Source organism: Nematolebias whitei, chromosome 2 (assembly GCF_014905685.2).
Source record: "Nematolebias whitei isolate Nwh7 chromosome 2, NemWhi1, whole genome shotgun sequence".
Classification (NCBI taxonomy): Eukaryota; Metazoa; Chordata; class Actinopteri; order Cyprinodontiformes; family Rivulidae; genus Nematolebias; species Nematolebias whitei.
The window spans coordinates 27,060,788-27,074,681 of record NC_056499.1 but is presented as its reverse complement, the minus strand read 5'-3'; the positions used below and the strand labels follow the sequence as shown (position 1 = coordinate 27,074,681).

The 13,894-nt window shown below is 36.9% G+C and overlaps 1 protein-coding gene across 1 annotated transcript in view; it reads right to left on the bottom strand.

Annotated features, from left to right (window-relative positions):
• Positions 1-2,816: 2,816 nt before the first annotated feature.
• The window catches only part of pepd (peptidase D), a 27,377-nt gene continuing 16,299 nt past the window's right edge, over positions 2,817-13,894 (bottom strand). The window contains exons 5-15 of the mRNA XM_037697592.1: positions 12,828-12,875; positions 12,643-12,704; positions 11,518-11,562; positions 10,922-10,997; positions 10,461-10,507; positions 9,669-9,737; positions 9,447-9,524; positions 8,043-8,191; positions 5,354-5,538; positions 4,594-4,785; positions 2,817-3,538 (exon numbers count right to left, since the gene is read on the bottom strand). Coding sequence (XP_037553520.1) covers positions 3,401-3,538; positions 4,594-4,785; positions 5,354-5,538; positions 8,043-8,191; positions 9,447-9,524; positions 9,669-9,737; positions 10,461-10,507; positions 10,922-10,997; positions 11,518-11,562; positions 12,643-12,704; positions 12,828-12,875 — 1,089 coding nt within the window. The 3' untranslated portion in view covers positions 2,817-3,400. The remainder of the gene's footprint in view (positions 3,539-4,593; positions 4,786-5,353; positions 5,539-8,042; positions 8,192-9,446; positions 9,525-9,668; positions 9,738-10,460; positions 10,508-10,921; positions 10,998-11,517; positions 11,563-12,642; positions 12,705-12,827; positions 12,876-13,894) is intronic.

The following is a 13,894-nucleotide window of genomic DNA, read 5'->3' as shown; positions in this document are numbered from 1 at the left end:
AGGAGAAAGGTTTAATAAAGCTCTGCTCCCTCAGAGCTGTGACTGAGAAGCTTTCCTCCTCATTTCAGCAAAACTCGAATCATCTGAAGGCTCCAAACTCTAATACCAGAGGCAACCAAGCGAGCACAGAGTTCATTACTTCTGATCACAAACACTCAAGAACATGTACTACGTTGTTTATTCGCCAGAATCTTAATAATAAAAATAACTGGGTGATTAAAACTATGTTGTTCACATAATAAAAGTAAACAAATCAAACAAAAAACATAAAACATTACTTATGGTGTATTGTTTATGTATTTTTTTTTGTTTGTTTGTTTCTTCTTTCAGCTGGCCCATTCCTCAGGGGTCGTCACTCGGCACAGCGAACTAAGTCACACGAAGACTTGGCAAATATTTTTACACCGGTTGCCCTTCCTGATGCAACCACAGACCACCGAGCTACCACAGCCCTCTGTGTGGAGCATGGAGCTGCCATAGGGCGCCCAGGGGAGCAGATGGTGGAGGTTAAGGGCCTTGCTCAAGGGCCCAGAGTGGGGAAAATGAGGATGGAGGTATATGAGGACGTTTCACCATTTCCACCCACACTGTTTGATGTTGTCAGTCCGGGGAGTTGAACCGGCAGCCTTCCGATCACAGGCCCATCTTCTCTGCGCCACCCCTCCCCTTTTGTTTGTGTAAATTTTTGGGACTTTTTAAAAGCAGTCAGCTCTGCATGTGGAGATCAAACCTGTTTATGTAATTTATGCATTTAAGAAAAGACAAAATATCATTGCTTTTAAGTTAAGAACAATGAAAGAAAAATAACTTTTTTTTTGTAAACTAATTTGAATTTAGAACTATTATAATTTAAAACAATCCACATGTAAAGAGCAACTGCTGCATCTTTGGTTATAAATAGAAAGTAACCAGCTTTCAAGTGCAAACTATTATTTGAATGCAAATTGATGCCAATTAAATCTACAGACAAATTCCTTCACAGGCAGAGCCTTTGATCCAAGTTAGTCACTAATTAATGAAACTAAACACCACGAGCTTTAAACATGTGAATAAAAATGTTACGGATGTCAGGAGAACGTCAGGAAACATATATATTTACAAAATATGATTATGACTGAAGCTAATTTAAGCAGAAACAATGAGTCCCATTAGATCTTCTGTTGAGGGTCATGCTACATATTTTAACACAGGTTTTCTGTATTATTAGGAGACATTACCAAAAAGTTAGTTTTATTACAAACACGAAGGTTACCTGACAGCTGCTGTGAAGGACACACATATCACAGCTCGTCAGATCACACATTTCACCTTAATGAGCTCTTTATGAAACATCTTGTCAACACGAGTCAAAAATGGCTCTGATCAAGCCAAGAACACGATTCATATTCAGAATAATTTATTTTTATCATTCAAGAGCATGTCAGAGACGCGGGAGAACTAAAAACAATTCTCAGACCAGCCTGAAAGAAAGTCTTTAAATCTTATACATCTCATTTCTTTGCGTTCCCATTCTGGGTCACCAAGCATCTGGTGCTCATCTCCAGCAGTCACTGTGTGACAGAAGGGATCGACCCTGCACAAGTCACATGCCCATCGCATGGAGACAAACATTCACACCTAGATGCAATTCAACCCAACATGCCTGTTTATTGTACTGTGGGAGGAAACCAGTGTCCAGAGAGCAGCTGAGGCAGACTTCATGGGCCTCACAGTCTCTTGTTGTCCGAGCTTTAAGCTGTGCAACCTTCTGCCTGACGGATGGGGTCACAGGTTACAAGCTGGATGGGCGGGGTCCATCATAATGGTCGTCGCTCGGGTTTTGCGTCTGTTAGTGTAAATTTCCTCCAGTGTTATTTTCAGCAGATCTAGATCATTGCAGCGTCTTCTTGTCAGCATGGAGTGTTTAGCTGTTTTCCCTGCTCCATGGCTTCTCCAATGAAATGGAGAGGAGGGGTGTATACGCTTTTCTCCTGAAGTCCACCACCATCTCACTTCTTTGCCACATTGATACTCAGGTTTTCACCTTACACCTATCAGACAGCTCCTCCCTCATTATTATTTCATCTACAGATCCCACTATATGACTGCAGATAACTTACAAAACAGGATATTAACAATCCGTATGTGAGCAGTGTGGACATTTTCATTTTGATTAGATCCCTTAAAGATAACAACTCCACACAACGTCCAATCACCCTTATTCAAGAATTTGACTGCAACTGTTTTTATTAAGGGCTGATGTGTGAGAAAATGGCTTTAAAAAAATCTAAAAATGTAACCAGTCTTTTGTTGAAAAATGCGAGCAACACAAAGTATTAAGAACAGACTTGTAATGTGTGTGTGCAGGTGCATCTAAAAAAACGTGTATAATTACAAAATTTAATTATTTTTGCCAATCATTTCATTAAGTGAAACTCATGTTAATACAGATTCAACACGGAGTGAAATATTTCAAGGCTTTAATTCAAATCATTTTGATGATTATGGCTTACAAATAATGAAAATCCAAAATTCAGCCTCAGATAATTAGAATATGTATGCATTATGTAACATTATAGCTCAAGGCTGGCTGTGAAATACCTCGAAGTTTCTTTAAAAAGGTTACTGCTTGGCACACTTGTTTGTTGTGGTCGAGAACACTGACTGAATGAAAGTCAGTTCAGTGTTAGAAATTATATCAAACTGAACAAATCAGCTGCACACGGTTGCAAAGAATATACTTTATTCATGAATGTTTAGGAAAAAAACACATCAGTAAAACCTTCATTCATTTTTATAAAATTACAAAATTTTCTAAGCATATTGAGACTCAGTTATATTAGTTTTTTTATGATTGCTTTGAGACCAAAGTCAAAGTTATTAAAATAATTTTCAGTTTGCAAAGCTACAATGAAGTAGTCAAACACTTGCTCAGATCTGCACAATAAGCACAATGTCAGACTCACACTTTTTACAAAACACTAAACCTATTTATCGAGTTGTGATTGGTAAATAAATTTGAGCATTTTCATTGTAAACCTCACTTACAGTGATCATAAGTAAAAGTGCTAACATTGTTTAGGCTTAGCACATTAAGTGTTTTGATATGGTGATTTCTTAAAATGTATATTGTTAACATTTAGCAAAAGTTCGGGATTGTACTTAGTGAGTGTATAACTGTGAAAAGAATTCTGTTTTCGAAATTGTGATTAAGCATTCAAACAATTTAATAAAGTTAGTCATGCTTATATTCTTAAAAACCTTTAAATCATTAAGAAGACTGCAAAAAGAAAAACTGTGGAGAGATGATTTTCTTACTGATTATTTAGGCAGAATAATAACTGTAGTTTTCCTGAGGAATCTTTGCAATAAAGGCTTTGCAGCATTCAGCACAGACTTCTCTGTTATTTCTTATTCAGAGTTACTCGGCGCTGACAACTGGACTGAAAGGTTTGGAGGAGTCAGACATAAAAGCTTCAATCTCCTCCACTGTGCGAGGGACACAGGTCAGCAGCTCTACACCGTCAGCCGTCACTGCAATGTCGTCTTCAATGCGAACCTGCACACAGTGGTTATATGATGTTAGTGAAGCACTAGAACTACAACAAAACACATTTTGTATTGTGAGCTGAATCACTTCATGCAAAATATACATATTTTAATAACTGAGTTGAAGATTTTGTTTCCCATGGTCTAAACCTCTGTTATCTATTACCATCCGTTTATTGTGTGCGAAGCATTCACACTATTGTGATCCACTTTTCTTCCGTACATATTTCAGCATCTTTCTCGTCCCCCAGTTTTCAAGTTATTTCAACAGATCATATATTAAAACGTTCAGCTCTTTCAAGACAATCCTATGACTTTTGGTATTGGTGCAACTTTAGCTTTTTGAAATGTTTAGCCTTTTCTGCCACTTTTTTTCCCCATAGAAAATGAACTGAGCTCATTTTACATCCTTCACATATTTAGATCTGTTTACAACCTTTTACTGCTCCTTTCACATTCTGGTTAAGTTTCTTTCAGCTTCCTTGTGCAAACTTAAAAATTTTTAAGCTACATTCAGCTAATTTCGGCTGTTTTTTCAGATGTTTTGTGCTCCTTTTAAATACTTACTGCTAACTACAACATTTTTGTTCTTCTAACTTCTTTCTGCTAATTTTAGCTTGTTATGCTCCTTTCAGCTTCTTTTTGGTTGCAATTTCAGCTACTATTTAGCTGTTTTAATGCCAATTATAACTTTCAGCTAATTCCACATTTTTAGCTCATTTCAGCTCCTTTCACTTCCTTCTGGTAGTTTAAGCTTATTTCTACCTTTTCAGCTACATTTTAAGTTGAAAAAAAAAAAAAGAAGCTAATATCAGCCTTTTAAGTTACTTTCCTATTTTTGGTGCTCAAGCAAATATTTGTTTTTCTGCATTCTTCTGCTAACTTAGGCTTTTTCTTCCATTTCAGCTACATTTCAACTTTTTTTTTAGCTAATTTCAGCTTTCAGCAAGTTCTTCTGCAATAAGCATTCACTCTGCATTTCGCAGGAAATACATTTTATCTAGTCTTAATTGCTCTTCGAAATAACTCAAAGCAAAAGACAGAGAAATGCATCTGTGCACCAACCCCTCCAAAGCCTCGGAATCGTGCCAGCACTTGGTTGTTGATGAAGCAGCTCTGGGCAGGATCAGCCAGGGCCTGGTCCAGCAGGTGGTTGATGAAGTAAATGCCAGGCTCCACAGTGAGGACCATCCGCTCCTGCACCAGGCGGCCCATTCGAAGACTCTTCAGTCCAGGCTCGTTAATGCGCTCCACTCCCTTGAACACATAATATTTTCTATTGTTGGATTCAAAACTGGTTTGAAAATGTTAATTACTTAACTATATTAGATTTTGATCTCTTGTTACTTAACAAAAGGCTAAATGTTAACCTGAAACGTCTGTTTCATTTAATGAAATGTTTCCAACCAAATAAATAGAAAATGTATATACTGTTATAATCATAATTGAATTTATTTAAGTTTGCTTCTATAAGTTCTAATGTGACGTTAACTAAAGCATGTCAAAGCAACAGTTTATAATATTTCCACACAGGTACTGGTTAACTCACGATATTTTAGACAAAATTGTACAACAGTATAATGTTTTCATTCACCACAACATGAAACTCTCTGTGCTAAGAGCTGGGACTCTCCTGACCTCAGCCTGAGCCCGTTCCTCTCTCAGGTCTGTACTAGATTTTCTCTTATTGATTAGATATTTGTGTTTGAAGAACAGAAACATGAGTCAGTTAAAGAAAGAAACAAAATCTTTTTGTTACAGTCCTAATAATAAACTACTGGATTTAATGAGGAAAATCTTAGATTTTAAGTTTTTTTGTTTTTACCTCAGGGTAGCCCCCCACATCATGCACATCGATGCCCAGCAGGTGTCCCAGGCCATGGGGCATGAAGACGGAGCCCATGTGAACCTTCAGCATGTTCTCCACGTTGCCATGCAGGATGCCGATCTTCACAAGCTCCTCCAGGTGAACTTTGTCAGCCAAGCGGTGCATGGCAGCCCACTTCACGCCTAAAAAAAGCAGACACTTTTATAAACAACAATTGATAGTTTAAACTTCTGAACGATGGAAGACCCTTATACTTGCATATCTCCGCTCTAGCTATTTTGGTTTGTGCTTTACAAAAACAGATCTTTCTATCCTACTTTACGATAATCACACAAAAATATTTTAGCCAACCAATACATTTAAAAAGAACATAAAAACTTTTAGATAACACTTGGGGAACAATGGGGAACACTGGCCCATCTCTAAGAGTGCACAGGAGTTTAAAGATTCGACACCAGGGGGATTGTATTGACCGTTGTGCTACAGGCTATTTGGTTTCTTTACAACCAGAGTAAGCAGAGGGTTTTTTATGCCAGTAGGAAATCATTCTCAGTTCTGGTAGGTACTGAAATCAGTTTTGTTCATTACCTTTCTAGACAGAATTTGTAGGCATAGCCAGGGGATGAAGAGTTTTCCATTCAGATGACTACAACCATAGTCTTTGCTTTAAGCAGATCATGCAGCCCGGTTGATTTCATCAAGTAGAGATTTTCAGCACACACTGAAGTGGTGGTTTACGATACAGCGAGTGAGCTGACGTTGACCTCATCTGGTGATGTGCTCAGATATTTGAGTAGGGCTCTGAGCAGTGTTGCTGCTTCTCCCAATTGAAAAAAACCTGCCAAACCTGAGTGGACCTCCAGCAAGGACGTATTCTAAACATCCAAGAGAGGTTCACTACTTTGCAAAAGTCTTGAGTCATTCCTCATTGCATTATATTTGCTTTCAAGGAAGCATAACTTTGTTGTAATCTTTTAAAGTGGTTTGGAGCATTTTTTCGTTGTGCTTTTCGACGGTCTTCCAAAAGCTGTTTTTGAGACATTTGCTTTTTTCATTGGATGCAAAGAATACAAATTTGGCAGAAGCTTCTAGTTTACGTATCCTCCAAGAGCAATTTGAGCAATTTGTTGGCCTGTCCAAGGCCAGCGAGGAGTCCAAATTCAGATGAACAATTGTTTGGGCCACAGACTCTGTTTTCTGTCTGCCTTCAAGTTCTTCTGGTGCACTCAATGGCGAATCCAAGCAGCCAGAATTATGGACATTAGGCCCGGTCTGTGCTCCATTAGCTTTCTCCAAGATTGAAACCTTCATGCTGATGAGTTCCAGAAGTCGCAAGTGGCCTACGGTTCACAGAAATCGCGTCCAGCTTGCGGTTGAGCTCATTAAGCAAATGAGTCTGAGAGCTTGAGGCACGAATGAATCCTTCGCATAAGGCTGGCAGCTTTACCATGGCCGAAACTGCTGCCGACGTCTTCCTAATTTGTCAATATACTAGGTATCCACCGATTCCAAAAAGAAACCCTGTTATAAATCCAATAATGTACACATCTTCTACGTCCTCCATAGAGAGCACAGATAGGCACATCATCTTCCACTCCTTCCAGGAATCCATGACATACCCAGCTGCATGGGTCTGTTCAGGGCATGAGGGCTCTCCAGCACCCTGTCGTCTGGTGGAAAAAATGCATCAATTGTGTTGAGGGACCAGCTGACCAAATCCATAATAATTTTTAATTCAGAAGATGTGTAAAGGAGAGGCTCTGAGGTTGACAGGACGAGAGCAAAAAAGCAGGAGGGAGAGAGGGTAAGAGTGACTGGCCGTCGAGAGTGAAAGAGAGAATTAGTTAAACTTCACATCTTCCTACTGTGCTTGAGGTCATTCATTATTTTAGGTGGTCTTGGACAACAGTAAATAAACCTATTCAGCAAAAACACTAAGTCGTATATACAAACAGCCCCTCAGTGCAGTGAAAAAAGACAATTCATCAATCTGACATGACTGATACAGAAAGCTTGAGGTGTGTCTTTAAATACAGTTGCAAAATGCTCAGACACTTCATCACAAGACAGAGCATAAAACTTTTATTTTTGCTGAGGTTATCTATTAATTTTTAACCTCAGATCATATATCAGGTGACTAAAACACTTCACAATTCAAGTTTAACTTCTGCAAAGAAAGCAGATCTCAGGGAGACCAAAAGGAAGAAGTCAAATGCTTTGTCCTAGAGGCCTGTGGAAATATGGGACTTTTGGCACCAAGTGACAAATCTTAGATACAGAACAGAACAGACGGTATTTCTATGTGTGCTTTCCCCTGTGAAGCAAAAAGGAGGGAGTGTGGTAGTGTGGGATGTTTGGTTTCGCTTGATATAGCAGAAAATGAATTCAAAACTGTGAGGACACTTTCCAAGCCAAACCTCTCCACCATTCTGCTTCGTTCGTTTGCACATTTGTATGCACTAAATTAGTTCAAGTATTTTATATCACACCATGGATAACTTAAAGATTTTTCTACTTTGTATGAAATGGTAAAAAAAATGCATGTGTTTTCAGTTTTAACCAACATTTTACAGCAAAATGCTAATTACTTAGAATACGGTAGGTTAATTATGTGTTTTTAAATTCAATGACTTTTCGTCACTGTGCTTTCTGTAACAGTGTTCTTAGTAAGATGAAAGATGTTAACCTGGTTTGATGACAGCTAAAACAGCACGCGAGGATTTCAGGACTGCTTCATAGATGGCCCTCTGGTCTGCAGTGAACTTGCCGTTGGCTGGAAAGGAGCAGGTGATGTCGGAGGAGTAGCAGTAGTACTCTCCACCCATGTCGAACAGACTGCATGGGGGCAAAGATCAGAACCGCCTAATTTATTTCTGAAATGTTTTGAATTGTTTCAAGTGCTTAAGTATGACGGAGTATTAGGTCCACACTAAGAAAAAAAATAAATTAAGAGAAAAAAGTTATAATATTACGAGCATAAACTTGTAATATTACTAGAATAAACTTGTAATATTACGAGAATAATCTCTTCATATTTCCTGTGTCGGCTCGCACCTGCTGTGGACAGCCTCCAATGTGAGTCACTGTGTTTATGAAGTAGTCCGCGATCACTTTTGGGTCATTGTTTATGAAATGTCTCCATCCACATTATGTCACGACTAAATCCATCAATGCAGCTATTAATTGCAATGCCATACGGCTTCAGTTTATCATAAGAATCCATACACTCCAGTGTGTTGGGCCCCCTGCTTTTATACTGCCGACATCAGCATTCATCATTTTACCACAGTTGTAAGACGGGTTTTTCGTCTCAGAGTTCTGATAATATTACAACTTTACTCTGGTAATACTATGACTTTATTCTCATAATACTACAACTTTGTCATACAACTTTATTCTCGTAATACTATGAATTTATCCAACAATTTTCAGTCAGGTCATCTGGACAGTTTCTTTTTTTTTTACTGAAACGTTTCACCTTCCATCCGGAAGGCTTCGGAAGGACTATTTTAGTTTTGAACCAGTTTGACATGACTGTTGATGAGGAAGAGGGCTGGCATCGGAGGAGGGGGCGTGCCAAAGACACCATCTTAGCACCACATAACTGGTTTGTTCCACTTTGGAGTAAGCTGTTTGTGGGAAGAATCAGTTTTGTGTTGTGTGTTTCCTTGACTGATGAAGCCTTCTAGATGGAAGGTGAAACGTTTCAGAAAAAAAAAAAAGAAACTGTCCAGATGACCTGACTGAAAATTGTTGGATTGTATACCTGGATTATTGAGCATGGACTATTTTGACTATGACTTTATTCTTGTAATATTATAACTTGTTGTTCGATTTTATTCTCGTAATACTATGACTTTATTCTCGTTCGTAATGTAATTTTTTTTTTTCCCTTAGTGTGGCCCAAAAGCTGTCGTACTTGAGAGATTCTAGTTTAGTAAACATTAAAACAAATATAATAAAGTTGACATTTTTTTACAAAAACAACTTGATCATAAAATGATTATGCATATTTCTCATGATTACTTCTGACAAATTAAAAACCAAGCCCATGTTACAGACATTTTGAAAACGACTGAAGATAACTCACCACATGTCCCCATCTTGAATCGTTTTGTCATTTGGAGCTCCAGCATGACCGTAGTGGAGCACAGAGGAATTGTTACCTCTGCAAAAGAAATGGTTTATAAATTAAAAACAAAAATTAAGACACATTTCATAACAACTGTGGTCAGCGTTATAGTTTAACTGCAGTTTCCAGTGACAAAGTAAAATATTAAAAAAGGTTAATCATTAATAAATCAAGTCTTACGATCCACAGATACAAGTGTATGAAGTGTGGCGCATCCCTCCTTTAGTGTAGCAGTAATGCTGGAATAAACTGGGAAAAAAAGTAAAGCGTACTTAAAAAAAACATCAACCCAAAACCAGTAAGATTAAGTTAATTATGCAACAACATTTGCAGAAGACACATTTAAAGCTAAATACATTTTCCCCCTGACTTTAGAAATCCTTCTATATACTTATAAGGATCTTAACAGTGCAGAACTGTGCAGCATTTTGTGGTTTCCTCCATACAGTAAGTGCAGATGTAAAGCTAGAAATCCAATATAACAGAAAATATGGTAAATCCATTGTGAAAATTAGTCATTTAGTGTTTCGTTTTCTTTTGCTGGAGTTTAAAAGCTGCAAGTGTGTTATGTGTAAAGATTGTTTCTCAACTGAAAAATGTCTGAATAATTAAACGTTGTTTTGTTTTTCAGTTCAGTGTAAAAATTGATTTAAATCAGGTTTGATGCAGACGATAATACTGATAATCCCTCATATCATTAACTTCATTCTTTTTTATTGTATATTACAGAAAATTTAGTTTTTCCATCATTGCCTTAATTGTGGCATTACAGGTTTCTAAAGTGCATGAAATACTCCAACACAACTAGACCATCAGTGTGTTTCCATTACAACAGTCATAAGTAAAAAAATACATCAATTGTTTTTTCCACATTAGTTACACAACTTAACCATTAAGTTACTATGAGACATTGTGTTTGCATGTCCTGTTAGTAAAAGAAAACGTATAGATCCACTGAATTATTTAACTTACCTCTCCATTTCATATTCATGCTGTCCAGGTTTCACATGTTTCATGATCTATAAAAAAAAAAATGTTTTATTTGTAACAAATTTAGCACATTTTATTGTAAAACTGTCCACCAGTCAACAGTACAGTCATTTATTTGGTTCGGGGAGTTAAAAAGCTTCCAGTGGTTGAAAAGCTAAGTGTTTTTCAACCTTGAAAAGATTTTCATGAACTAATGTTTAATATTGTTTTAAAGTTACATATTGTTGGCTATAAGCTATTTCTGTTAACCTCTGGACTCCAAACTGTCAGAGGAAGATAACATGTATACAGTTTGAATCATTTGTAGCCTTAGAGAATCCTGACACCCTTAGACTGTCTTAAACTCCAAAAAGCTTTTTGATACTCAGGGTGTTAAATGCTCTGAACTCTCCAACTTCTTTAGTATCCTTACACAGAGCTGATCTTATCAAGAAGGAGCTTACCATTTTATGGGCATCGCTGGAAATCCTGTTGGTGTAGCGCAGGACCTCCAGCTCCATGTCAGACTTAACAACACGACTGCAAACAAAAAGTAAGCAGCTTTTAAAACCTGACAATTGTTCCGTAAAATAAATGTAAAGCCAAACACCATACAAAAGGTTCTTTTCACAATAAGCAAAAAGAAACAATAATAGTACCATATTATGTTTGAAGTATAAATATTTATGACCACATTTAAAACAGTTTGTTGAAAATTATTCTCAAAATGAATTTTTATAAAGACAATAATAGTAATCCAGCAGGAATATCCACATTCTGCTGTTCTAGACTTAAAAAACATCCCCCCTCAATATTTAAAGGCTTCAAACTTTAATACCAGAGACAACCAAGCAAATATGAAGCTCATTATAGTCAAGAGTAATTTACCCCAAAAGACGGGAAAGAAATGGGGAAATAAGAAGACTAATTTGTTGACCCATTAAAATGTCTCACATTAACAATTAACAATAAAAAAAAAAAAAAAAATTAACAATTACAAAAGAAACTTCTAAAGTATTAAAGTGGTCTTTCTTGATCAGATAAAAAGTATTATACTCACCAATCCACAATGACAGGGTGTAAAATTGTGTTGTTCACGTGAAAGCTGATAAAAAAAAAAAAAGGTTCAACATTACCTGTGTGGTACTGGTTCTAAACACAACTCCTAGAACTGGAACTCATCTACATTTAACATTAGTTCTGAATAACTACTAACAAATATAAACAATTCTCATAAATTAGATGTTCCTCTTCTTATTAGAACATACTATATGTTGGAGTTTTGAGTAATAAAAAAAAAAGATTACTAGTGTGTTCATTATAAGAGGCTTTGTAAATTATACCGATAGATCATTTTTAAGTTTAAATGTTGGGCCTAGATTAGTTTAAAGTGCATTTACCCACCTTTCAACACAAAATACCATATGGTATTACAAGAAAACACTGCAGTTATATGCAGAAATTTCATATCCAATGGTTTTAACTCTAAATTGCAAACTGATTTATTTAGATTATTTATTTTTCATAAAACTACTTTTGGTTTCCAGCAGAGGGTATGATCAGACTTAAGTTTTTGTTTATTAGATTCCTTTAATTTCAACCTTTTTTAATCGAAGTGTTTATTAGTTATTGTCTCTACCAATGCCAAAAACTTAAACTAGATATATTTTTATTTAGAAACAGACATCTCTTCTTCTTCTTTTAAACAAATATCAGTTCACTTTATACTGCTTTTACAAATTCTTTCATATCTAGTCCTGAGCTAAATACATTCATATTATCTGCAAACATTGTAGTTTTTGGTTACAGAACAAATACCGTTCATATACAATATGAATAATTTTTGTCCTAATATTGAACCTTGTGGAATGCCACAGGTTATTCTTCTTGTGATTCAGCTTTACTGATTTTTACATAAAGAACACTATTGTCCAATTACCTTTATAACCAATAATTTACATCTCTTGTTTTTTATTATTCACATTTATGTAGGAGCAACAAATGAACAATTGTGTCAAAAGCTTCATTTAAAATAAACAAACACCCCGACACACATTCAACATTCATTACTAATATGTTGCATCTTTGACTATAAGTGTTGAAAAAAGCAAATAATTTTATTTTTAAATAACGTTCAATGATAAAACATGATTACAATAGTGCTAAATAATGTTAAATAACATACCTACTAATTCCTTCAAAGGAGGCTTCACGGCTGATGCTTCCACTATCAGTGTTCTGTCCTCGCTGCAGGAGAACAAAATCAGGTGCATTCATACAACATAGTAGGATCCTAGTAAAAGTTGTACTGTAAATCAGTCAGAAAAACTAAACATTATGAACAGAAAAGTATGACTGCACGATGGTTACCAATGTGAGGAGCACTGCTGGATTCAGGCTGGAGAGGACATCAGCAATCTACAGGAATGCAGACCAGAGACGATTAGCAGGGTATGCTATGGGTATGATGGTATAGCAGGGTATGATCTACTGCAGAGCTTCAGCTACGACAGGAATTTGTTTTCTGCTCATTTCAGTCTTCGTAATGAAGGTCACGCTGGTATTGTGGCCTCTCCAATAATAAGCAGCACAATAAAACCAAACTCAAGTTTTTCTAAACTTTTCTTGCAACTTTTACATTCCACTTCAAAGTGACTCTTTGCTTACTAACAATGGTTAAACCCAACGCAACATGCACTTTATAAAAATGGATGCACTCAAGTTTGTTGCACACTCATTTCTATTCTTACAGTACCATACCATACCATTTTATTTATAGAGCACTTAAAACAGCTACAAGGCCAACCAAAGTGCTGTACAGACGGAACAACAGACAACACACGAAGTAAAATACAAAATGAAGTAAATCAAAATACAGACATAAAAACGATGCACATAATAAATATGATGACAAACCAGTGTGGAGCGTACAGATTCACAACACAGATCCTCTGGTGTTGAAAGCTACTGAAAAGTAGTGAGTTTTTAAACAGGATTTGAAAACCGAGAGGGAGGGGGCCAGTCTGACAACCAGAGGTAACTCGTTCCAAAGTCTTGGTCCTGCTACAGAGAAGGCCCTGTCACCTCTGCGCTTAAGACGAGTTCCTGGAACTGTGAGGAGCAACTGGTCCGCTGACCTCAGGGAACGTGGTGGGACATACGGTTGTAGCAGATCAGAGAGATGGGGGGGGACTGTTCAGCGATTTGTAGACATACAGGAGTATTTTGAACTGGATTCGAATGTGAACCGGTAGCCAGTGCAGTGAGGCCAAAACTGGTGTAATGTGCTCTCTTTTGCCTGTACTGGTTAAAAATCGGGCTGCTGCATTCTGGACCAGTTGTAGTCGTGCAATGGAGGTTTGACTGATACCAAACAGGAGTGAATTGCAGTAATCAAGCCTAGATGTAATGAATGCATGTATTACTGTCTCCAGGTT